We start from the raw sequence: 23,913 nt of genomic DNA, 5'->3' as shown, positions 1-23,913 counted from the left end.
AAGAAGTGGATCTCTTGCTGCTTGACTGGATGGGGGCGATTTCATTCAGGTCTGCCACTGTCTGAAATTCCTGCAGAAATGCTCCTCTGCTCGAGGGCAGAAGGCTAGCATGATTTGGCCTCCTGCATTACCCCAGCTAGCACCAAGTCTTGCAAACAGGTGTACAAAATGGAATTACTGGAAATAGGCCAGTATTGAGGGAAAAGCCCAGCTTTTCGTGCATGTTTGTCTGGGAAATCTGGAGGTCTCCCACAAAATAACTTACTCCTCATTGTACAACAGATGCAGAGGTGCAAAGTGCTTTCTTAGCCGCTTCCACCTCGCTCTTTCTTCTGTTGTTATTTGTTACTGCTGAGAACTCCATCTCATGGTGAGAGCAAACAGTGCAGCCATAGCTGAACTAGGAGGGGAAAAAAAAGGTAACTAACCTGTGATAATGCTTTTTCTTGAGTGCAGCTTATGCCTCCAGTTAAGACCATATTAGGCATTAAAGGCCTGGGGTACTCAAACACAAAGTCATATTTCATGAGCCAAATAGACGCGTGGCTGAACAGCTCGAGCACTGTTGCCTCTCGTTGGAGGAATTCTTTGATCAAACGATCATACGGTGAATAAAGAAAGCTGCAAGCCAGGGAACTGCTCAGGCTAGCTATGAAATTGCCCACACGCTGGAGGAACGTCATGCGGTCCGTGTAGCGAGTGAAGAACCTAGGAATGTAAGAAGGAGGATTTGGGCAGAGGGTAGCGTGGAAGTCTAGGCTGCACGGCAATCCCCGTACAAAGTACACAGAAGGAAGGGAGAGATGTTCGGCCACTATCTGTCCACATGGAAAAAAAGGATCCATAAAGACAGCCTCAAAATTGCTTTCTTCAAGGTATTCGATCAGCTCTTTGTTAGACAGAAGACGTTTGCAGGAATCTAAGAACATGGTTGTAATATTTGCCATTTTGGAGAATTTTTCCAAGAAGCGTTGAGGCGTGAAACTCCTATAGCCCGTTTTTTTAAATTCTGCCTCCACATACTCCTTGGTGTAAGGCACAGAGTACGTTTTCATGGTATAATGCACCGATGAGTCTATCCGCAAATTTATCTCCGGCGCAACCACCACGATTTCATGTCCTCTCTGCCTGAGCCGCTCCACAACCAGGCGCATGCTGAGCCAGTGGCTGCCATCGATAGGTACAACCAAAAGCTTTCCACCTTCAGAAAAGGTCCACAGGAGCAAGAAAAATGCAACCCAGGAGGCAAGAGAATGAAATCCTAGATTTGAAGAAGCCATTTTCCTTGTGCTGGCAGCAAAGTTTTAAACAGCTGCAAAACTACTGCAGGGGATGAGGAGTGAATCGTGGGATACTTTGCAGTTTAATCTTAACTAAGGTAAGCGTTTAATTTTTAACGGACTGTATGTTTGTGGGCAGAAATAAGGGTAATTTTTAACTGTGGGTAAAGGTTGTGTTTATCACCTATGCACAGCGAAGGCTTTAAGCGACTGGTAAGGATAAAGCTGAATGTTTGAATTAACATTAGAGGATGCAAATGCTTGAGGGAAAAGCGTCGAGCGATTGGCAGTGTGTGGCACTGACAGAGTCATGAATGGGAGGTAACACCTGCCCAAGCAATCGCTATCTCATTAACACCCAGTTAATGATGAACTCCCTGCCTTGAGTTTGCTCAGCTGACTGGACACAAAACTCACAACAAAAGTCTGACCTTTGGATTACCCTGTGCTCTCAGAGTCTAAACAAGAAGCAATGATTGACAGAGATTTGATATACAGTGGGTTGATAAGGTTTATCTTTAGATTTGTCTCTATATTGTAGCTGTTGTCAAAGTGAAAGCCCCGAGCCTACAGTAGTAAATGTGACGCAAGCTTAGCAATAACTTCTGCTGTTTGCAACACCACTATGGTCTAAAAAATAAAATAAATGCAGTATTTACACAGCCCTTTAAGGAAATCGAAACAAGCTAGGGAGGGAGAGTAGACAGGTAGAATCCTGAGGCTTCTTTTTCCTAATCATCCTCTTATATGCTATCTTACACTGCTTCTTACACAAATTCAGAGGCAAAAGAGCTCCCTCTACCATCTTTGATTGCATATGCCTGGTTTTGGGGTATTCATCCACATTATCAATCTCCATGGCACACTATAAGTGCCTGGGTATATACAGAGAGTTTGTTCCACACTTCCATTTTTTGTCAAGTCAATTTATCAATATTCCACAACTGTTAGGGATATTAAATCGTATGACGTAGAATTATTTTGTCATTTAGCTAGATATAGCATCCATGATTGTCTAATATTATGGTATTATGCTTACAACAAGCCACGCTATACCTAGGCAGCTACACAGCTTAGACAACATAGCTCTCCCCTTCAGCAGCTTGCAGTGCAGGTCTTGTGGTCATCTATCAGAGCCTGAGATTCCCACTTCCAAATCACGCCATCCTGGTATTTGATCACATATTGGCTCAAGCACAAACGCTCTTATAGGAAGCACTTAAACAAGCAAATCTGAAATAATCTCTAATAAATGCTGTAATACCCTCAACGTAAGTAAACAAGGACAAACCTTTGATAATGGGTTCTTCTGCTCACAGTTGATGCCTCCAATATAGACCATATTGGGCATTATTGGGCGCGGATACTCAAAAACAAAGTCATATCTCATCAGCCAAACAGACGCTTTGCTAAACAGTTCCAGTACCGTTACTTCTCTGTGAAGAAACTCAGAAGCTAAGTTCTCGTATTTTAAATAAAACAGATAGCAAACCAAATGCTCTGAAAACCCAACCAGGAGGTTCTTCACACGCTCCGTAAATGTCATGTGATCTGAATTGGATGTGAAAATCCTTGGCACGTAAGAATAAGGACTGGGACACTGAGTGGCTTTGTAGTCTAAGGTACACGGAAGACCACGCATGAAGTACACTGAAGGGAGGGAGAGATATTCAGCAACAATTGGTCCACAAGGCAACACAGGATCCATCATAATGGCATCAAATTTGCTGTCCTGGAGGTACTTCATTAGTTCTTCATCATATAAGAGATGCCGGCAAGTGGAAGAGAACACGTTGGTCAGTTCTGATATATTGCTGAGTAAAATTGTAAATTTTTCTAGAAAGGTAGGGTTTTCAAAACAGTTTTCACCAATGGAATGGTAGTATCTATCCACAAACTCCTGTGTGTAAGGCACAGAGTAAGTTTTGATGGTGAAAGATTGTGAGCTTTTCATGAGCAAAGTGGCTTCAGGAATCACCGCAACAACTTCGTGCCCCCTCTCGCGGAGTTTCTCCAGAACCACACGCATGCTCAGCCAGTGACTTCCATCCTGGGGCACGACCAAGAGCTTCCCACCTTCTGCCAAACTCCAGAAAGAAAGAAAAAGGACGAGCCCAGCGTATATCTGGTACCTCCACATAACTGTCATGGGACTGTCGGCAGGAAAAGAAATGAACTGTTCCTTCTTACTTTTTCAAGCAGCATATGAATGCAAAAAATAGTTGTACCTCATTTATAACCTGATGGTCTTTAATCTTTATCTCTACAAAATGTTTACTAAAACAGGTTGTTGGAGTTCAAAGATCATGCTTTAAATGGTGATAAAAGCATTGATAAGAGTGCTATCAAGGGATCTAAAGCAAGAAGCAGTTCCATGTGCTTACACTATCTTAAATGATTCAGAACAATTAGCAGGGTCTTTGATTAGCAGAGGTAGCAGTTGTTTGTAAAGTGATTTTTCTGGATCAGAGTTGTTTGAAGTGAGTCATTGTGCACTCGACTGTCCTGTGCCAGATTAAAGTCAGGAGTACTGCTTCCCAACTTTCGTGGCCAGTCAGCTTCTCCGTCCCTGGAGGTGTTCAAAAAACATGTAGACATGGCACTTCGGGACATGGTTTAGTAGGCATGGTGGTGTTCAGTTGATGGTTGGACTTGATGTAGAGGTTTTTCCAACGTAAATGATTTTATGATTCTATGATTCTCCAGAGAGCTTCTAATACGAGAAGCATGTTGCACTATTGACACGAAAGACCTAACCTCCAACGTTCTCTCTTACACCTTTGCTCAGAAAGGTGCCTGGAGTTCACACAGGACATTCCACATGGCAAGCAGGAGCTGACACACCAAGCAGTGGTGTCACCAAAGTTTGGGTAACATATTAACCAAACACCTTTTTATATAAACAGTGATCCAGCAGAATATGCAGTTCTTGCTCAAGAGGGGCCATAAGAGTTCATAGGTGAGAGGCTATGGGCCAAAGGTTTTTGAAAGTTCTTAATAATAACTGTTTTTCAAAAGAATTTAATAAAGCTTGGCTGTGGTATAAGCCAAGAGAAGTTCACACTTGTATCCCGTGCTTACCAGAAGAAGGGAAAATCAGAATTTCTGAGCTGCTTCTGCGTGTGCTATGATAAGATCTTTAAGGCAAAAAAAAAAAAACCCAACCCAAACCATCTTGGAAGTCCTATTCTCTGTAACACTCGACCACAGCCTACAGCTACTTGATGGGGAGTAACAGTGATGACAGAGCCAAACTTTTCTGGGTAGCAGTAAATAGTATAATAGGAGCCACAAATGGCAGTTTGAGAGATTTGGACTGAACATACAGAAAAAGCTTTTTACCTCTGAGGTTTTGAAGGTTTGCCCATATAATAGCATGGCTGACATGATCTGATGTGGAAGACAGTCCCACTCCAAGGACTTGTTTAGATATCCAAATCACGTTGATTTAAATGAGATTTAAGTGCCTAATTGTTCTTGAGAACCTGGGTTGAAGCTGCAGCAACTGATGCAATGGATACTCAATGGGTAGATAGATGGGTGAATGAAATAGGTGCCTACAAACAAAGCAGTGTCCTTAGATAGTGAGAACATGCAAAGGCACATGAAAACGTTAAAGATAAACGTAGAAAAGCAGATATCTGCAGTTTGTTCTTAAAAGAAGTGCCTGACCAAGCAGATTTTATCTGCCATTAAGGCACATTTCATGGAAAGAGAAAAAGTGGATGCCAAAAATTTGCAAGTTTACAAAAGCAAACCAAGATATAGGAATGGTAGCTGAACAAGAACAATTGCTGGCTGGAGAAGAAAAACTGTTTGAGATCCCCAACAAAGCACACCTGGTTGGAGAGAGGTCTGTATGGTTTCTTCACGCTGTGCAGCAGCCTGGAAGTTGTCCTGGAGCAGGTAGGAGTGATGGGATATCTGGTTCATGAAACATCTAGGGTGAGATAAGCGTATTTCAAGGCTAATACTGTGTCCTAAAAAGTTTATTTTGATAGGAGGTTCTCCATGTTGCATGTTAAAAAAGTGATTCCTACAGTCCAGCAAGAAGGACTGTAATATCTAAGGAAACTGCATTAAAGAGGAAGGAGTTTCAGACATCAACACAGTCCCATTCTGCAGCCCGTTAAAGCCAAGCTTTCTAGCTGACAGTGAGGTGATATTAAAAGACCAAAACCTAAAGGAGGTGGACAGAAGGTATGCTCATGTGCAGTACCTATGTGTACATTTTCACATTTCAGTGATAAAAAGATCTCGCAGTAACCAGGCGATGCAGCATTACATATGCCCTAAGGTGGCAGTATACACTCAGGTATTACCCCAGAGTTGCAGACACGCTGTTAGCCTATGATAACCCATAACGGGCCCCCAAATCTCATATTTGATATATAGTAGTCTTTAAGTTCTGCTAACATTTCAGCCAAACACGTATTAGCTGTGTAACACTAATCTATAATGCTATAAAACAACATTAAAGAGGTAAAAACCCAAACCGAACCACCTTAAGGCTAACGGCATGTTCTTAAGTTTCAAAGTTGTGTCACTGGATTTTGAGCAACACACAATTTCACACATGTATGAGTCCAGAGACTGAAGTCCACAAGCTGAACAGCAAGTTCAGCCCATTCCAAAGGCAAGGGTGAAAAGAGATATCTATCAGGAGAAAGTAAAGCTTAAAGTACAGAGTTGAGTGCCATGGTTTTACACTGGTTTTGTCTATAAAAAAAAAATCTGCTGGTGTTGAGAGGTGGATGTTTATTTTGTTTTGTGCATGGTGTGAAAAAATACTGCCTTTTGTTTCCTGTAAGCTTGCTGCCGCCTCATTTCAGTGTTAGTCATAGGTCAAGTATTGGGAGAAACTGCGTGTCAGTTCCCCTTTCACCTTCGTGACACTTTTCAGGATTTTATAGACCTCTGTCATAGTTCTTTTCATAGGTTTAGCTATACGGTTTATTCCATCTCTGTTTTTCTAGAGAGTGTCAAGTTTGAATCCTCTTAAAAATGCTTCATTTTTACGGCGTGAGATTCAGCTTTTTCTGAAAAATAAGCCCTATTTCACTGTTTTGCAAAGTCAATATCTGAAAAACTTACTTAATAGGAATAGTTATTTCTAAAAATAGAAGCTATGATGTTACTTTACAAACCACAAAATGTATTTGAATATACATTTAAAAAATCTGAAATATATCCAACATTCATTTTATAAGAATAAAGTCAGCTAAATTACACTTTATTCTTATGATGCCAGTTGATACTTCAAATAAAGAGCATCACTGGCCTGGGATACACAAAAAGAATGCCACAAGCTGGAGAAACGGGCCAAGAGGAGCCTCATGGTCAGCAAAGGCAGAAGCAAAGTTCTGCTGCTGGGATGGGATAACCCCATGCCACAGGACAGGCTGCACTCCAGCTGGACAGACAGCAGCTCTGCCAGAAATGACCCTGGAGTCCTTGTGGACAAAAACTTGAAGATGAGTCAGCAGTGTGCCCTTGCAGCCACGGAGGCAAGAGCATCCTGGGCTATACGAGTAAAAGTGCAGCCAGCAGATGGAGAGAGGTGATCCTTCTCTGTTCAGCACTTGAGAGACATCTGAAGCATGTACCCAGCTTGGGGCTCTCCAGTACAAGACAGACATTGACTTGCCGGAGGAAGTCCAGCAAAAGCCAAGAAGACGGTTAGGAGCTGGGGACCATGACGTAGAAAAAGAGGCTGAGAAAGATGAGCTTGCTCAGGATTCAGAAGAGAAGGCTAACAGGAGATCTTATTTCTGTCTTCAACTCCCTTAGCAGGAGGGCATAAAGAAGACAAAGCCACGGTCTTCTCACAGATTCACAGGGACAGGACGAGAGGCAACAGTCACAAGTTGCAACGTGGAAAATTTGAATTGGATACAATAATAAATTTGATATGCTAAAGTGTTTTCACTGTAAGGGTCAGAGGGGATATTGAAAATTTGACAAGACATGGAATGGAACAACCTGAACTGACCAGACATGTTTTGATTAGAAGGTTCACTGAGAGGCCTGCAAGTGACCTTCCAAACAAAAGTTATTTTATGAGTCTATGACAATTCAAAACATAGAGAATCCTTCTTTAAAGAAAAAAAAAAAGACAGGAACGTAGAGGAAATCAGCAATGACAAGTTGGACCACAGGATGAGCAAAGGTCTCCTCAAATGAAAATCTGCACCACATCAACAGCCCTGAGTGAAGAGGCACTGAGCAACCTGCTCTAATGTCAAAGCTGGCTTTGAGCTGAAGCACAAGTACAATGGGAAGTTTCCCAGACCTAATTCCATACACAACTTTCTCCATCTTTATACTGTGATATTCAGATGCCTTCACTGAAACAAGTACTGGCACCTCTTTGCAAGGCAAAAGGGGTTTGAAATCCTTCTACTATCATTAACAGAAAGAGACCTTTCTAACACAACCTGTGTTATTAATTTTCAGAGTATGTAAGAGCCTGCAAAAATGACAAGAAGTAAAATACAGTAGGACTCACCTGAGTTAGCTTCTTGTGAGCACAGTTTACTCCACTAACCATAATCATGTTGGGCATCAATGGTCTCGGGTAGTGTAAAACAAAGTCTAGCTTCATTAGCCAAATGGAAGCCTGACGTAAGAGATCTGGCACAGTCACGTCCCGCTGGAGGAACTCAGAAGCCAGTTTTGCATATGGTTGAAAGACAACATCACAGAGAAAATAATTTGGGATTTCAAAGATCAGGTTCTTCACCCGCTGAAAAAAGTTCATACGATCTGTAAGGTCTGTGAATACCCTGGGGACATAAGAAGGGGGATTGGGACACTGGGTGGCTTCAAATTCTAAACCACATGGAATTTGCTGCAAAAAAACCACGGAAGGGAGTGAAAGATGCTCAGCCAGTATCTGCCCGCAGGGTAGTACAGGGTCTGTAAAGACAGCATCAAACTTGCTCTCCTCAAGATATCTGACAAGCTCTTTGTTGTACAGTAAGTGTGTACAGGTAGACAGGAACATGGCAGAAGTATTTTTCACTCCTTCATATATTTTAAGAAATCTTTCCAGAAAAGATCCTTCTTGAAGTATATCCTGGCTAGTTCTCCAGAAAATATGATCCATCTCTTCCTGTGTGAAAGGGACCGGGTACATTTTCATAACAAAATTCTTTGTTGGCTTTATGTACAAACTGATTTCAGGTGCAACGACGACTACTTCATGCCCCTTCTGCTTGAGACCGTCCAACACTTCCCGCATGCTGAGCCAATGACTCCCGTCCACCGGCACCACCAGCAGCTTCCCACCAGCAGCCAAACCGAGCACGGACAGGAGCAGAACCAGCGTCGCCGTGACTTGCAGATGAGCGCTAAGCACTGGGGCCATGTCTGCAGAAATCTGGTGAGTGCTGCCCAGAACGAAAACCACTGGTGGCACTGAAGCTACAGCACCAGCTCCGTGCTTTTAAGCAATCTGTGCTACAACATAACTTTTGATCCTTCAAGGTATTTGCTTTGTAGTAAATATATAATCACTGAGTTCATAAAAGGCTACTTAGCAAGTACTAAGTTCAGCTAATTCCACAGGCCTAGTGGTGTGTGGTGGATAACCGCCATCTGTTTCTATTAGAGGAACAGTAAAGAGTGTCCCAGGAAGGAGCAGGGATGGTTCTGGATGGGACTGCACTTCTGAGAGCTTCACCCTGGCTGACCCTTTTGCACGTGCAGGAGATGTGTCACATCCATGTCACTATTCAGCCTAGCCAAGGCTGCTCCCCTGGCCAAGACCTGTCCCATATCTCTCTCTGTCTTTGAAGACTCATCTCTAGGAGGCCTGTGGCCCCGTAGCAGGTGTGGAGAACTGTTTAAGATGATTTCTGGAGCGAGAAGACTGATGGAGATGGAAGTGCGACAAAAATGATATGTCAAGCATCAGGGAAGTACTACAAGTTCTTATAAAGGCTCAAATGAATGAGGATTTTGATGAAGTTCCCCCATGAGATGTGTGACAGCCTGAAGAGCTGGACTCAGAGTAACCCCTCGAGGCTGGTGCAGAAGGTGTGCTCTTTTGTTATACAATGACTCTGCCCACCCCCAGCATGAAAGCTGATAGAGTTGGAGGATAGAGCTGTTCCCTCCTCCGCCTGTTGAGACTTCTTCTAGAATGACTTTTCTTCTGGGACCTCCTACATGGGAATGGACCATCAATGTCTTATTTTGGGACCAGTGCTGGGTCCATCTCCTTCCTTTTCTCCCTGATGTTTAGCAGGAGACCTGTTCTTCCAGATGCAGGGTCAGATATTTCACACCACTTCTGCCTGCAGTCATCTGCAAGAACACAGAACCACTGACTCCCGTTTAGCTGCACCATCAAGCAGCTCCTGGTGCGGAGCAAGGGGCCTTGGGGAGAATCAGTCCTGCAGTAATTTGAGATTAGGGAAAAAAGTGGCACCTTCTCAACCAAATTGTGCTGAGGGACGCACAGATAAGCTCTTGTCAGTTCTTGCTGTCAAGAAGTTAAGAGCATTTGTATTACAGCGATGTAGCAATGTTGATGCTTCCGCTGAGGAGCATTACTGGCCTAGGATATGCAAAACAAGGTAACATTTCTTTGGCCAAATAGAGGATTGACTGAAAAGCTGTGCATTGCCAAATCTGATAGAATTCATGAGATACCCTGCTAACCTGTGACTATATCCATCTGCAAATCAAGCACTCTAGTTTGGAAGGTGCCATCAATCACCAAGGTCGGGTATTTTTGTCTACGACATTCCAAACCATAGGAAAACCTTCTTAAAAGGAAAAAAAAATGGCTGAGGAATGTGAGAAAATTCTTCAGGGATTGATTCATTAGGCAGAACAGAAGATGGATAACTTCTCAAATGAATCTCTCTCTCTTGCAGATGATGTTATTAAAAAGGCCCTGAGAAACCTGCTGTAATGGCAAACTTGCCCCATTTTTGGGCAGAGAGCTTGGTCACATGCTCTCAAGGGCCCCTCCGGTATGAACTATTTGGTGTCTAATAAAACAAGAAAGCTCTTCATGTGCTGTCAACCCTTCCCTGGAGTAGACACTATCAAATATGCCTTAACCACTGGCCTGAAATTACACCTTCAGATCTCCATGCATCCTGAGATGTTACTGATGCTTTGATCACTGGTGCCTGCTGATATTCTCCTGAGAAGATTGTTTTCTAGCAGAAGATCAAGCTTTTCATGTCTCTTTGTGATGAGCAGCTCCACTACCTGACTCCTGCTGGGCCAGCGACTTCCATCCACTGGGTTTTGGAACAGGCTTCTCCGTCCTGGGGGAATGCTGGGAAAGAAGGTGCAGCAGGCACCCAAGGCTGAGAGAAAAAAACCTCATCCATACCAGTAAAAAACAAGAATCTTCTGCCATAAAGCAATAGAAACACTGATTTTTCTGGAGGGTACTTGGCAGCAAAAGGTTACTAGTTCTAAAGAAGATGTTTGCTGAAGCTCAGACACTCATCAGTTCAAGCAGGGCAAAATTAATTGTAAAAGTTAATGAGGATGCCATAGCTGAGACCGAGCAGGTTCTGTCAAGGTGTTGAAAACCCGATAATGGAATTAAAGGCCAGCACAGAACTTGCAGCTTAGATCCCACAAACTATACTTATGTCTCTGGGCAATTCAGACAAAGCAGAAACACAGTATGAGAAGCAGTGTCCACGAGATCAGTGAGAGGAGGAGGAGAAGGTTCACAAAGCAAACATTGCCACGGACCCTTGCTGCTGCGGCAAGTCAAGAGAAGAATCTGCTGTAGGAACTTGGTGGTTCTCCTAGCAGCAGATAGTGAGAGAAGGCCCACAAGCACAGAGTCATCCTTTAAGTAAAGACAAATGGGAAAGAGCATAGTTGGAGTTTCATAGGTGACTATAGTCAGTGCTCTCATGGATATCAAAACGTATTATGCCCTTCCCACCATCTTTTCTTTCTCCTAGCTCTAGCAAAGAAGTTGAATTCATCAGTTGGTGGCAGGAGGTGCTTGGGGGAGGTTTCTGAGCAAAGCAATCCCATTCAGTCAGACCCTCCACAAATCTATGTGGACTTCAGCAGAGCCAAGCCCATTCAAAACACCACTCCTGTTTTTATGCTGTGATACTCAAGATCTCTTCACTGAAATTAGTACTGGCACCTCTTGGCAAAGGAAAAGCAGTCTGAAGCAGTTTACTATCCCTCAGTTAAAGAGACCTTTCTAACAAAATCTGTGCTACAGAGTTCTCCAGCGAACACAGGAGCTTATGAGAACAAAAATCAGGCATGACCCACCTGTGAGCGCAGTTTACTCCTCCAATGATGAGCATGTTGGGCATCAATCGTCTCTGACAATGGAACACTAATTGCAGAAGCCAAATGGAGGCATTGTGTAAGAGATCTAACACAACTACATCCCACTGGAGTAACTTAGAAGTCAGTTTTGTGTATGGTTGAAAAGGAAACTCAGACAGAAGAGAAGAGCTCATGCGGTCTGTATGCTCTGTGAATACCCTGGGGACATAAGAAGGGGGATTGGGACACTGGGTGGCTTCAAATTCTAAACCACATGGTATTCCTCGTAAAAAAAACACGGAAGGGAGTGAAAGATGCTCAGCCAGTATCTGTCCACAGGGTAGTACAGGGTCTGTAAAGACAGCATCAAACTTGCTCTCCTCAAGATATCTGACAAGCTCTTTGTTGTACAGCAATTGTGTACAGCTGAGGATTGCCAAATCAGAGAGAGTTTTCATACCCTTGTATACTTTAAGAAATCTTTCCAGAAAAGATCCTTCTTCAAGTACATCTCGTAAAAATGCCTGGAAATTTCCATCCATCTCTTCCTGTGTGAAAGGGACCGGGTACATTTTCATAACAAAATTCTTTGTTGGCTTTATGTACAAACTGATTTCAGGTGCAACGACGACTACTTCATGCCCCTTCTGCTTGAGACCGTCCAACACTTCCCGCATGCTGAGCCAATGACTCCCGTCCACCGGCACCACCAGCAGCTTCCCACCAGCAGCCAAACCGAGCACGGACAGGAGCAGAACCAGCGTCGCCGTGACTTGCGGATGAGCGCTAAGCACCGGGGCCATGTCTGCAGAAAATAACTTTTGATGCTTTGTGGTAAACGTATAATCACTGATTTGATAAAAGGCTGGAAAACAAGCACTAGAGTTCAGTGATCTACACCGGCAGTTGGTAAAAGTGGTGGATGCACCAGATAAGCCCCATCAGTTTCTATCAGAAAAGCTTTGGCAGCTCTTTTGACTTTGAGCAGGATCTGCCAGGCCACCACACCTCCTTCAGGCTCATCGAGATTGATTTTGTTCTCAGATCTCACATGGCCATCACCAAGGCAAAAATTCTCTGAGGCCTGCCTGTAAACAGAGATAGTGCTTCTTAGCCTGAGAGTCTACAACCTGAGACATTCCCGCTGATTCCAGCTTTGGAAATACCCGTGTGATGGAGCAGACAAATTAATTGACAAAGAAAGAAGTGGTAAAGCAGCAAGGGTGTCCCAGGACAGAAGCCTGACACGTGTTTCTCTGTAAATACCAGACCCTACTACAACAGTTTGCAAAGCTGTATGGATTATACCTAACTGCAAGGCTTTGACAACCCCTCAGACTTGTCTGCTGCTCTTCCATCGCTCACTAAGGGAGAAAGAGAGCACCAAGTTACTCAACTTTACACAAAATGGCTTTGAATCTGTGCAATGAAAAAGGCATCAACTGAGCATACTTCACCAGTGAGAATGTATAGCTGCCTACACAGAAAATGGAAAGTGATGAAGAAAGTGGGAGAAAAATTATTTCTTTCACAAGTATTTGCCTAACTCACCCTAAATGGGAACTTGATTCCTATCTGCAACACAAAATTCCACCCTTGTTAACACAGAATTTTATCAGAGCAAGAATTAAAAACAGAGCATGACCTACCTGAGGTAGCTTCTTGTGAGCACAGTTTACTCCTCCAATTGCAATGATGTTGGGCATCAAAGGTCTTGGATAATCTAACACAAAATCTAACCTCACGAGCCAAACGGAACCCTGGCGTAAGAGATCCAGCACAGTCACGTCCCGCTGGAGGAACTCAGAAGCCAGTTTTGCATATGGTTGAAAGAAAAAATCACAGAGAAAATAATTTTGGACATCAAAGATCAGGTTCTTTGCCCGCTGGAAAAAGTTCATGCGGTCTGTATGCTCTGTGAATACCCTGGGGACATAAGAAGGGGGATTGGGACACTGGGTGGCTTCAAATTCTAAACCACATGGTATTCCTCGTAAAAAAAACACGGAAGGGAGTGAAAGATGCTCAGCCAGTATCTGTCCACAGGGTAGTACAGGGTCTGTAAAGACAGCATCAAACTTGCTCTCCTCAAGATATCTGACAAGCTCTTTGTTGTACAGCAATTGTGTACAGCTGAGGATTGCCAAATCAGAGAGAGTTTTCATACCCTTGTATACTTTAAGAAATCTTTCCAGAAAAGATCCTTCTTCAAGTACATCTCGTAAAAATGCCTGGAAATTTCCATCCATCTCTTCCTGTGTGAAAGGGACCGGGTACATTTTCATAACAAAATTCTTTGTTGGCTTTATGTACAAACTGATTTCAGGTGCAACGACGACTACTTCATGCCCCTTCTGCTTGAGACCGTCCAACACTTCCCGCATGCTGAGCCAATGACTCCCGTCCACCGGCACCACCAGCAGCTTCCCACCAGCAGCCAAACCGAGCACGGACAGGAGCAGAACCAGCGTCGCCGTGACTTGCGGATGAGCGCTAAGCACCGGGGCCATGTCTGCAGAAAATAACTTTTGATGCTTTGTGGTAAACGTATAATCACTGATTTGATAAAAGGCTGGAAAACAAGCACTAGAGTTCAGTGATCTACACCGGCAGTTGGTAAAAGTGGTGGATGCACCAGATAAGCCCCATCAGTTTCTATCAGAAAAGCTTTGGCAGCTCTTTTGACTTTGAGCAGGATCTGCCAGGCCACCACACCTCCTTCAGGCTCATCGAGATTGATTTTGTTCTCAGATCTCACATGGCCATCACCAAGGCAAAAATTCTCTGAGGCCTGCCTGTAAACAGAGATAGTGCTTCTTAGCCTGAGAGTCTACAACCTGAGACATTCCCGCTGATTCCAGCTTTGGAAATACCCGTGTGATGGAGCAGACAAATTAATTGACAAAGAAAGAAGTGGTAAAGCAGCAAGGGTGTCCCAGGACAGAAGCCTGACACGTGTTTCTCTGTAAATACCAGACCCTACTACAACAGTTTGCAAAGCTGTATGGATTATACCTAACTGCAAGGCTTTGACAACCCCTCAGACTTGTCTGCTGCTCTTCCATCGCTCACTAAGGGAGAAAGAGAGCACCAAGTTACTCAACTTTACACAAAATGGCTTTGAATCTGTGCAATGAAAAAGGCATCAACTGAGCATACTTCACCAGTGAGAATGTATAGCTGCCTACACAGAAAATGGAAAGTGATGAAGAAAGTGGGAGAAAAATTATTTCTTTCACAAGTATTTGCCTAACTCACCCTAAATGGGAACTTGATTCCTATCTGCAACACAAAATTCCACCCTTGTTAACACAGAATTTTATCAGAGCAAGAATTAAAAACAGAGCATGACCTACCTGAGGTAGCTTCTTGTGAGCACAGTTTACTCCTCCAATTGCAATGATGTTGGGCATCAAAGGTCTTGGATAATCTAACACAAAATCTAACCTCACGAGCCAAACGGAACCCTGGCGTAAGAGATCCAGCACAGTCACGTCCCGCTGGAGGAACTCAGAAGCCAGTTTTGCATATGGTTGAAAGAAAAAATCACAGAGAAAATAATTTTGGACATCAAAGATCAGGTTCTTTGCCCGCTGGAAAAAGTTCATGCGGTCTGTATGCTCTGTGAATACCCTGGGGACATAAGAAGGGGGATTGGGACACTGGGTGGCTTCAAATTCTAAACCACATGGTATTCCTCGTAAAAAAAACACGGAAGGGAGTGAAAGATGCTCAGCCAGTATCTGTCCACAGGGTAGTACAGGGTCTGTAAAGACAGCATCAAACTTGCTCTCCTCAAGATATCTGACAAGCTCTTTGTTGTACAGCAATTGTGTACAGCTGAGGATTGCCAAATCAGAGAGAGTTTTCATACCCTTGTATACTTTAAGAAATCTTTCCAGAAAAGATCCTTCTTCAAGTACATCTCGTAAAAATGCCTGGAAATTTCCATCCATCTCTTCCTGTGTGAAAGGGACCGGGTACATTTTCATAACAAAATTCTTTGTTGGCTTTATGTACAAACTGATTTCAGGTGCAACGACGACTACTTCATGCCCCTTCTGCTTGAGACCGTCCAACACTTCCCGCATGCTGAGCCAATGACTCCCGTCCACCGGCACCACCAGCAGCTTCCCACCAGCAGCCAAACCGAGCACGGACAGGAGCAGAACCAGCGTCGCCGTGACTTGCGGATGAGCGCTAAGCACCGCGGCCATGTCTGCAGAAATCTGGTGAGTGCTGCCCAGAACGAAAACCGCTGGTGGCACTGAAGCTACAGCACCAGCTCCATGCTTTTAAGCAATCTGTGCTACAACGTAACTTTTGATCCTTCAAGGTATTTGCTTTGTGGTAAACGTATAATCACTGAGTTGATAAAAGGCTGCATAATAAGCATTTCATTCCAGCCAAGTCCACCAGCTGGTAGTCTGTGGTCAATGCACTCGATAACCGCCATCTGTTTCTATTAGAGGAACAGTAAAGAATGTCCCAGGAAGGAGCAGGGGTGGCTCTGGATGGGACTGCTGAGAGCTTCTGAGAGCTTTCCCCAGCTGATCTTTTTGCACTTGCAGGAGATATGTCGCATCCGTGTCACTATTCAACCTAGCAGAGGGTGCTCCCTTCCCCCTGGGCAAGACCTATAGAATCATAGAATTGTTTAGGTTGGAAAAGACCTTTAAGATCATCAAGTCCAACTGTTAACCTAGCACTGCCAAACTAACCTAGCATTACCTGTCCCATATCTCTCTCTCTTTGAAGACTCATCTCTAGGAGGCCTGTGGCCCCATAGCAGGTGTGGAAGAGCTGTTTAAGATGATTTCTGGAGTGAGAAGACAGATGGAGATTGATGCATGATACTAGGTTTGTCTGCAAGACAGATCACCCACACGAAGTGGTACTTCTAGCATCTGAGACCTGCCCCAGGGATGGAGGGGTTGGCTTTGTGAGCTGGGAAGGTAGAGCAGAGGTGTATGAACATTCTTTGAGGGGGACTTTCCATGAAACAATTCAGGGCCTCTGGCAAATCTTGCATGGTGTCCAGCAGCAGTGGAGTTGCATGAATGCTCAGGTGGCAAATTACAGTATGCGTGAGGATGTCTGTGAGATGCGGCAGCCATGTCCACCATGTGGAATTGCCACACGGGCTTGGTGACCCTGTGGTGCACAAGTCCTAAGTAATATGACTGAAGAGAAAGCCAGGGCACCAAAGACAATAGTACAGCTCTCCAGGCTCTCCCACAGAGCAGCAGAGGAGGCTCATCAGTAAGAACTGCGTCCATTGCTATCTTCTGTGTCTGAGGCATCAAAAGCACATGCCACATCTGAGAGGCTAGCATAATCCCCAAGGCTGCATCCATGCCCTCAGTGCTAGTCATGCTGTGCTAGATGTGTCAAAGCAGACCTGCTCCATTCAGTGGGACTTGAGTTTTGAGCTTGGAAAGAGCTTTTAAGGTTTTCTGGGCCATCCCATGAGACTCACTTATAAGACAAATCCAGCACTTTGTCCTACTGTCCACAAATTCCGATAATCCCTTTGGCTGGTGGTTACAACATCCCATCACAGACCTTCACTAGAAGACCCTAGAGCTTGGGATGTCAAGGATTAGGTTCTTTACGTGCTGGAGAAAGTTCATGCGGTCTGCACACCCTGTAAATACCCATGGGACATAAAAGGGGGATTGGGACACTGAGTGGCTTCAAAATCTAAACCACATGGCATTACCCGCAAACAAAAAAAAAATACAGGTAAGGAACTGAAAGATGCTCAGCCAATATTTGCCCACAGGTTATTAGAGGATCTGTAGAGACAGCATCATACTTACACTCCTCAAGATACCTGACAAGCTCGTTGTTGTAGAGTAAGCGTGCACAGATAGAAAGAGAAACAGTAGAGATGCTTTTCAGTCTCTGGTATATTTTAAGAAATCTTTCCAGACAAGATCCTTCTTCAAATACATCCCGTGACAAAGACTGGATACTTCCATCTACCTCTTCCTTTGTGAAAGATATTGGATACCTTTTCATAATAAAAATCTCTGATGGTTTTATATGTATGTTTTTCAGGTGCGAGGACAACTATTTCATGCCCCTTCTGCCTGACTCCTGTCTACCAGCAGCTTCCCACCAGCAGCCAAACTGAGCATGGACAGAAGCAGAACCAGCATTGTCGTGACTTGTGGATGAGCACTAAGCACTGGGGCCATTTTTCTGCAGAAATCTGGTGAGTGCTGCCCAGAAAGAATATCCCCAGCTCCAAGCTTTTAAGCAATCTGTGCTATGGTTCTCCAGATGATCTTTAGACTTATTTGCTGTGTGGTAAATGTATAATCGTGGGTATGGCAAAGATGGAATAAGAGGTGTTAAAGGTCAGCCAATTTGGCAGGCTGTAATCACAGCAGTAGCTAGACTGGGAAACACCCACCTCTTTGTATTGGAGGAACACTAGGATTTAAGGAAATGAGGGATCGTTCATCAAGTGGTCTGCTCAAAAGTGCCAATTAACACATCATTGGTTTTCCCAACAAGAATTTTCAGTGTAACAAAATTCCTCCCCTCCTGCCAGTCCAGATAATTTTCTATTTGTAAAAGGTTAGGAAAATATTAATGCTTCACATGGGAAATGGCCTGGTTTATCAGTTTTATATCTTGACACTGTAATGAAAATGGAAAATTAGCTATCAAAGTACATTTCCCTGAAAGGCCTCTTTTTGGAAAGAGGAAGTAGAGGCTGGAAGGAGGAAGAACAAGGGCATGGTTTTTTTGCCAGATATATTTAAAACTGGATTAGCAACTCAGAAATACCTTTCTGTATCAGTCTGGGAAGAGCATGCCCCAGGGCCATGAAAGCAAACAATGCTAATGCATAGACAGGACTTGCAGACAATCAGCCCTAATTATGAAAATCATTGCACAGAAGTAATTTTGCCCATACAGTTATTTACTATGGAGGTTGATAGTATGTACCAGAATTTTTTTAAGCACATTTAGCAAACTACTGCATCTCTAGGTACACCCTTTGTAGGGAAACTTTTCAGAAAGCAGCGTAACCTGTTGCAGATGGCTCAGTGCTGGCTAGCAGCTACCAAAACCTCTAACAGTTTTGCAGAACATCCATGCGGTGAAAGGATAAGCCCAGACTGACAAAGCAACCAGAACATTACCTGCCAACCGAGGCCTTTATTTCTAAATTATGAAAGGATGGTTCTATTAACTGAAAAGATTAATTGTTTTTAAAAATAAATTGTGACAGTAAAACAAATAGTTTGAGGTAATAATACCCATCTGGCAAACATAAGCAGCACACTTGCCTGCTAAGATGGGGGATCACCCTCACTAGTGGATGTGTGCCTCTTTAGCAAGAGTGCAGTGATGAACTACTTCCACATAGCCCAAAGAAAACAATTGTGTAAGCAAAACCACTAGATCCTGCTAATGCTATAGAAAAGTACTTGCAAGGGTGGGAGAGAATGAAAATAAACTCAGTTTCTCACCTATTTTCTTTGTATTTACAGTATTCCTTACTGCATGTATAAATTCCACACACTCATGTATACAATTATATACACACAGAGCATTGGCAAACAGCCTTTTCCCTTCAAACCTTAACATATTTTATCAAGGAAATCACTGACCTGAGGTAATGGCTTTTTCTTTCCACAGTTTATACCTCCAATGAAAACTATGTTGGGCATCACCGGCATGGGATACTCAAAAACAAAATCCATTCTTTTAAGCCAAATAGATCCATGGCTTAAGAGCTCCTTCATTGTTACTGGTCTGTGGAGAACATCTGAGGCCAGAAGTTCAAATGGCAAATAGGCAAAATTGCAAAGAAAGGATTCTGATGATTTCAGAACTAAGTTTTCCACGCGCTGGATAAATGTCATGCGGTCTGAGTTGTCTGTAAATGTTCTTGGGACATAGGAAGCGGGGTCTGGACACTGGGTAGCCTGCAAATCAAAACTGCAGGGGAGTCCCCGTAAAAAGAAAACAGATGGGATAGAGAGATGCAGAGCTAGAATTTGTCCACATGGTACAACAGGATCCGTGAGAACAGCATCAAATTTACTCCCTTCAAGATATTGCATCAGATCCTTATTGTGCAGTAACCTGGTACAAGAGGAGACGTAGAGGCCGGAGATGACTCGAACTTTTTCATAAAGCGCAGTAATTCTTTGAAGAAAAGGTCTTCTCTCGAAAAGATCATTTGCAAATGAATGCATGCTTGCTCCCAGTTCTTCCCTCGTTAAAGGCACCGGATACGTTTTGAGAGTGTAATATTCAGATGCCTTCACGTTCAAGTTTACTTCTGGTGTGACAACGACAATTTCATGCTCTTTCTGGCTGAGGGCAGCCAGCACTGAGCGCATGCTGAGCCAGTGACTGCCATCCATTGGCACCACCAACAGCTTTCCACCGTCGGCCAAGCAAAATAGAGATAGGAAAACCAAAACTCCCGCAGAAACTAAGTAACTGTTTTTACTTACGTGAGCCATGTTCCTAGAAAGCCAAAGTCTGTTCATCTGCTTTGACCTAAGAGATTTTAAGTAGACCCGTAGCCCCACTGCCAGATTCTCACATTCCCCCTTAACGATCCGGCTTTTCCAGCAAAACCAGTAAGCATTCAAGGCACTGATGAATCGTTTAAGGAATGTGATAAATCAACTTGGGTTGGGCAGAACTGGGCTTGGTATCTGAGGCTTCCTTGGGATGAGTCCTTTCTGATCAATTCCCTGTGCTGACTGATGTTAGAGTGAAAATAAAATCAGACTTTGCAAAAACAAAATCCCAGATTTTTTAATAGTGCAGGCACTAGGAAATAACTGGGCTTGCTGAAAGCAGGTGTTAAAATGCTTTCTTGCTTCTTTCTTTTTGATAAGCATTTTATGGCTGTTCTGAAATTCTTGTTGAGTTTATGTTTAAAAATACAAAATTATGCCACTATACAGTGTGATATCTATGCAAATCCTAAGGACGAGGCTCTGTGATTTACATACAGCTCAGCACTGGGGCCAGGTACAGCACCAGGTACAAATTTATTACAATAAGCAACATTGCAGCAGAGGCTTGCATCAGCAAAGGAAAACCACCAAATCCATGCTGTCACGCATAATAACGCTTTGTTCTCGTCCTGACCTATCTCTCTGTGCCTCTCTCAATCATTTTCTTCTTCAAGGAGCAATAGGAAGGAAAAGCCACTCAGTTCCCCTTGTACCTAATTAAATACAGGAAAGCCTGGAAAGAAGTAGCCAGTAACAGCCCTCATGTTTCAGGCCAGGAATTGATTTTAAGTGGTAAGATGTGGCATTATTACTTCAGATGAAAAACTAAAAGTAAGATACCATGTCTGAGCAGTTAACAAGTACTTGTGATAAACTTATCAACCTTCAGGATTATATTTTGCCATTAGATGTAACTGTGTGATGCAGAGGCATAGTCGGAAGACAAGAAGAAATCAGGACTGAAGAACCAGTCCTTCGGCAATAAATATTGCTGCTGGACTATGATCTTTAGTCCCTGAGCAAGATGAGAGTGAGCTTTGTCTTCAGAGGAAGGTCTGATTTTAACCTGGAGCTGTCATATGGCCTCGCCTCCAAGAAGGATGCTGCCTTCCCAGAGGATCTGCCTGGGTTTGTCCCTGAGGAGCCATTAAGCAGCTCTGATGGACAGAACAGATAGGAAAAACACTACCCTGATAAAAGTGGCCGTGGGTGGGAGGGGTTGACAAGCAATCTGAAAGACATTTTCATGAAAAAACAAGATATGAACACTAGCAGGTCAACAGAAATAAACAGTACTTTCAATGGGCAGCATCAGGAGGAGAAAAGCAAAGCCTGAGGGCAGTTAAGGTTGGCTCTGGGGAAGATGTGCCAGGCTTGTAAAATGCAAATCTATTTTCTTGTGAAGCTTCACAAAGGCCTCTGGATTTGGGGGAAGAGTAAGAGTGGTGATAGGCAGGAGGAATCCATTCCCTAAGACTCAGGGAAGGCTGGCAAGTGAAAAAAGTTCAAGGGAAGAATAGAGGAGAATCTGTTTATTTTTAGGAAACGTTCACAAAGGATAAAACTTTATCCTTTCTAGGAAACACTGTGATTTACTGCTGAAACGGCTGGATGACACTAACTACAGATTCATCATCTGCTGAGGAGAGCTGTGTCCTCCTATCTCTCCTTTTTCCACTTTATCTCTGGCTTCACATGAGGCTGTTCTTACAGCAGAAGCAAACAAGAATATACATCACATGCAGCACCAAGTTCATCATGAGCACCAACAAGCTAACGTACACCACATGCATGCCTTCATCAAGTACTTTTTAGACCACAGATGCCCAAGCATCCACCCATTAACATTTCCCTATCCAAACTGGATGTCTCCTAAAAATGCAGTTGAGAATTCAGCTGTCTAGTTTTTGTGATGGAAGCTGTTTTTAAACCCAAAATCTTCAGCACAGAATATTAGCCTGCAACACAAACACAAGACTGCTGCTACAGAAAAGAGCACATGATGCTATTGCACATAACCCAGTGAGCTGCTTTTCTGACTGGATAAGCAGATCTTGAAGAAATACTCTACTGCCTCTTATGTGGGGCACAGAATTTTTGGAAGAGCTGTTATAATTCACCTACCCTTTTTGCATGAATTCCTGGGCAAGGTGGTGTTTGTGTACCTGACTTCAGCTGGAATTAAACACCACGTAGCATGTGATCCTCTCACCGAACAAAATCCCTGTGTTGGGCAGACCCAAGGAATCGCATCTTGTTCTCCTGGTCTGCTATACCACTCTGTTTTTCATGTGGATTTGCTGTATATAAAGTGTTAATCAAAATTATTTCTTTAGATAAGAAATGGCCGTATCAAACACGCTATTAGACCTCACCCAGATCGTGCAGGTGTACAACTGCCAGAACTTTTCCCTTGTTATACTTTTCCCAGCCAGTCACTAACCTGAGATAATGGTTTCTTCTCTCCGCAGTTTATGCCTCCAATGAAAATCATATTGGGCATCAATGGCATGGGATAGTCAAAGACAAAGTCAAGTCTCTTCAGCCAAACGGATCCGTGACTTAAAAGCTGCGTAATTGTCATCGGCTTTTGGAGAAATTCTGAGGCCAGGCTTTCAAATGATGAAAAGACCATACTGCAGGTGAAATACTCTGAAATGCTGATCAGGAAGTTCTTCACTCTCTGAGGAAACGTCATATGATCTGTATTGACTGAGAACATTCGTGGGACGTAGGATGGTGGGTCCGGGCTCTGAGCAGCGTGAGTGTCTATAGCACACGGGACGCCCCGCAAGAAGAAAACAGTAGGGATAGAAAAGTGCAAAGCAATTATCTGTCCACAGGGTGTCAGAGGATCTGTAAAGATGGCATCAAATTTACTTTCTTCAATGTATTTCATCATCTCTTTGTTGTACAGTAAGGAACTGCAGGAAGCTTGAAACATGGCAGAGCTCTTTCTGAAATTATTCCAGGTATTAAAAAATCGGGTCAGGAAAGGCTCTTTGCTGAAACAGTTTGTACCAAGTGAGCGCATTTGTTCTTCCATCTCCTCCTTTTTGAAAGGTACGGAATACGTTTTCAAGTCATATGTCACTGAGGAATCTATCATAATTTTGCTCTCTGGTGAGATAACAACTATTTCATGCCCTCTCTTGCTTAGTTCCGCCAGCACTTCTTTCATGCTGAGCCAGTGGCTGCCCTCCATTGGGATCACCAGCAGTTTCCCGGCAGCGGCAGGACTCAGGCAGCACAAGAAGAGGAGCAGCACTGCCACCAGCATGTTGCGAGTTGGACAGACAGGAACCCACGCACCAGAGAGGCCGGGGTGGTTCGCAAGCTTTTGTAGCTGTGCTCCACTTATGCAAACACACCCCTTGGCAATGCTTTGTCATGATACCTGTGCCCTTTTGACTTGCTTGGCATTTCAGTTGTTCACAAGTTTGCACGCAATGGAGTCATGGAAGGTGATTAATGATTATAAAAGGTTGAGATGAGGTTTGTACTTCAAAAGCAGGTTTGCACTAATGCTAACACGAGAAAAGTGTGTCTCCTATGACACACCTTGCTTGCCCAAGCTGAGACTACAGCTCAATGTCTCAGCCTTCTCCCCATAGTAGGACCACATGACACTTCTTACCGTAAACCTCCTTTACAGACATTTACTGACAATATGCTCTAAGGTACATGGGAATCCATGAAAGAAATGCATCCACAGAGTGGATGGACAGAAACACTGCTGGGATTACCCCACATGGTAGTACTGGGTCTATGAAGAACACACCAAAATTACTCTTTTCCATCTAGTGCTGGAGTTCTCTGTGCCACTGAAGGCTGTCAGACTTGCCATAGAGTGTAGT

General features: G+C 43.6%; 3 protein-coding genes and 1 long non-coding RNA gene across 10 annotated transcripts in view; 1 reads left to right on the top strand and 3 right to left on the bottom strand.

Moving 5' to 3' along the window:
- Positions 1-23,913, bottom strand: part of LOC129200846 (UDP-glucuronosyltransferase 1A1-like) — a 32,057-nt gene that overhangs the window by 5,396 nt on the left and 2,748 nt on the right. The window contains exon 1 of one of the 6 annotated variants that reach the window (XM_054812093.1): positions 22,500-23,380. The exons of 1 other annotated variant lie outside the window; for it this stretch is intronic. In XM_054812093.1, the coding sequence (XP_054668068.1) occupies positions 22,500-23,336 (837 nt within the window). In that variant the 5' untranslated portion in view covers positions 23,337-23,380. Of the gene's footprint in view, positions 1-428; positions 1,350-2,571; positions 4,294-7,788; positions 8,674-13,204; positions 14,186-22,499; positions 23,381-23,913 lie in introns of those variants that run through there. 4 more of the 6 variants (XM_054812090.1, XM_054812089.1, XM_054812091.1 and 1 more) reach the window with 4 other exon arrangements.
- Positions 1,248-22,660, top strand: LOC129200849 (uncharacterized). 2 transcript variants are annotated; one of them, XR_008575126.1, is made up of 3 exons: positions 1,248-1,378; positions 8,466-8,664; positions 12,175-12,306. It is a non-coding gene; the product is annotated as an uncharacterized LOC129200849 (long non-coding RNA). The 2 variants fall into 2 exon arrangements; XR_008575125.1 differs by lacking the exons at positions 1,248-1,378; positions 12,175-12,306 and adding exons at positions 17,619-17,775; positions 22,528-22,660 and having other exon boundaries at positions 8,642-8,664.
- Positions 4,482-23,913, bottom strand: part of LOC129200848 (UDP-glucuronosyltransferase 1A8-like) — a 29,556-nt gene continuing 10,124 nt past the window's right edge. Inside the window, exon 2 of the mRNA XM_054812097.1 lies at positions 4,482-5,220. Within this exon, the coding sequence (XP_054668072.1) occupies positions 5,149-5,220 (72 nt within the window). The 3' untranslated portion in view covers positions 4,482-5,148. The remainder of the gene's footprint in view (positions 5,221-23,913) is intronic.
- LOC129200847 (UDP-glucuronosyltransferase 1A1-like) lies at positions 14,238-15,835 on the bottom strand. The gene has a single exon (XM_054812094.1). It carries the CDS (start codon positions 15,770-15,772, stop codon positions 14,834-14,836), a length of 939 nt encoding a protein of 312 aa, XP_054668069.1. The 5' UTR covers positions 15,773-15,835; the 3' UTR covers positions 14,238-14,833.

Source organism: Grus americana, unplaced genomic scaffold (assembly GCF_028858705.1).
Source record: "Grus americana isolate bGruAme1 unplaced genomic scaffold, bGruAme1.mat scaffold_566, whole genome shotgun sequence".
Lineage (NCBI taxonomy): Eukaryota > Metazoa > Chordata > Aves > Gruiformes > Gruidae > Grus > Grus americana.
This window is presented reverse-complemented; position numbering and strand designations above follow the sequence as displayed.

Excerpts from the sequence above, each read along its gene's own strand:
- LOC129200847 (XM_054812094.1), bottom strand. The coding sequence starts at position 15,772 with ATGGCCGCGGTGCTTAGCGCTCATCCGCAAGTCACGGCGACGCTGGTT.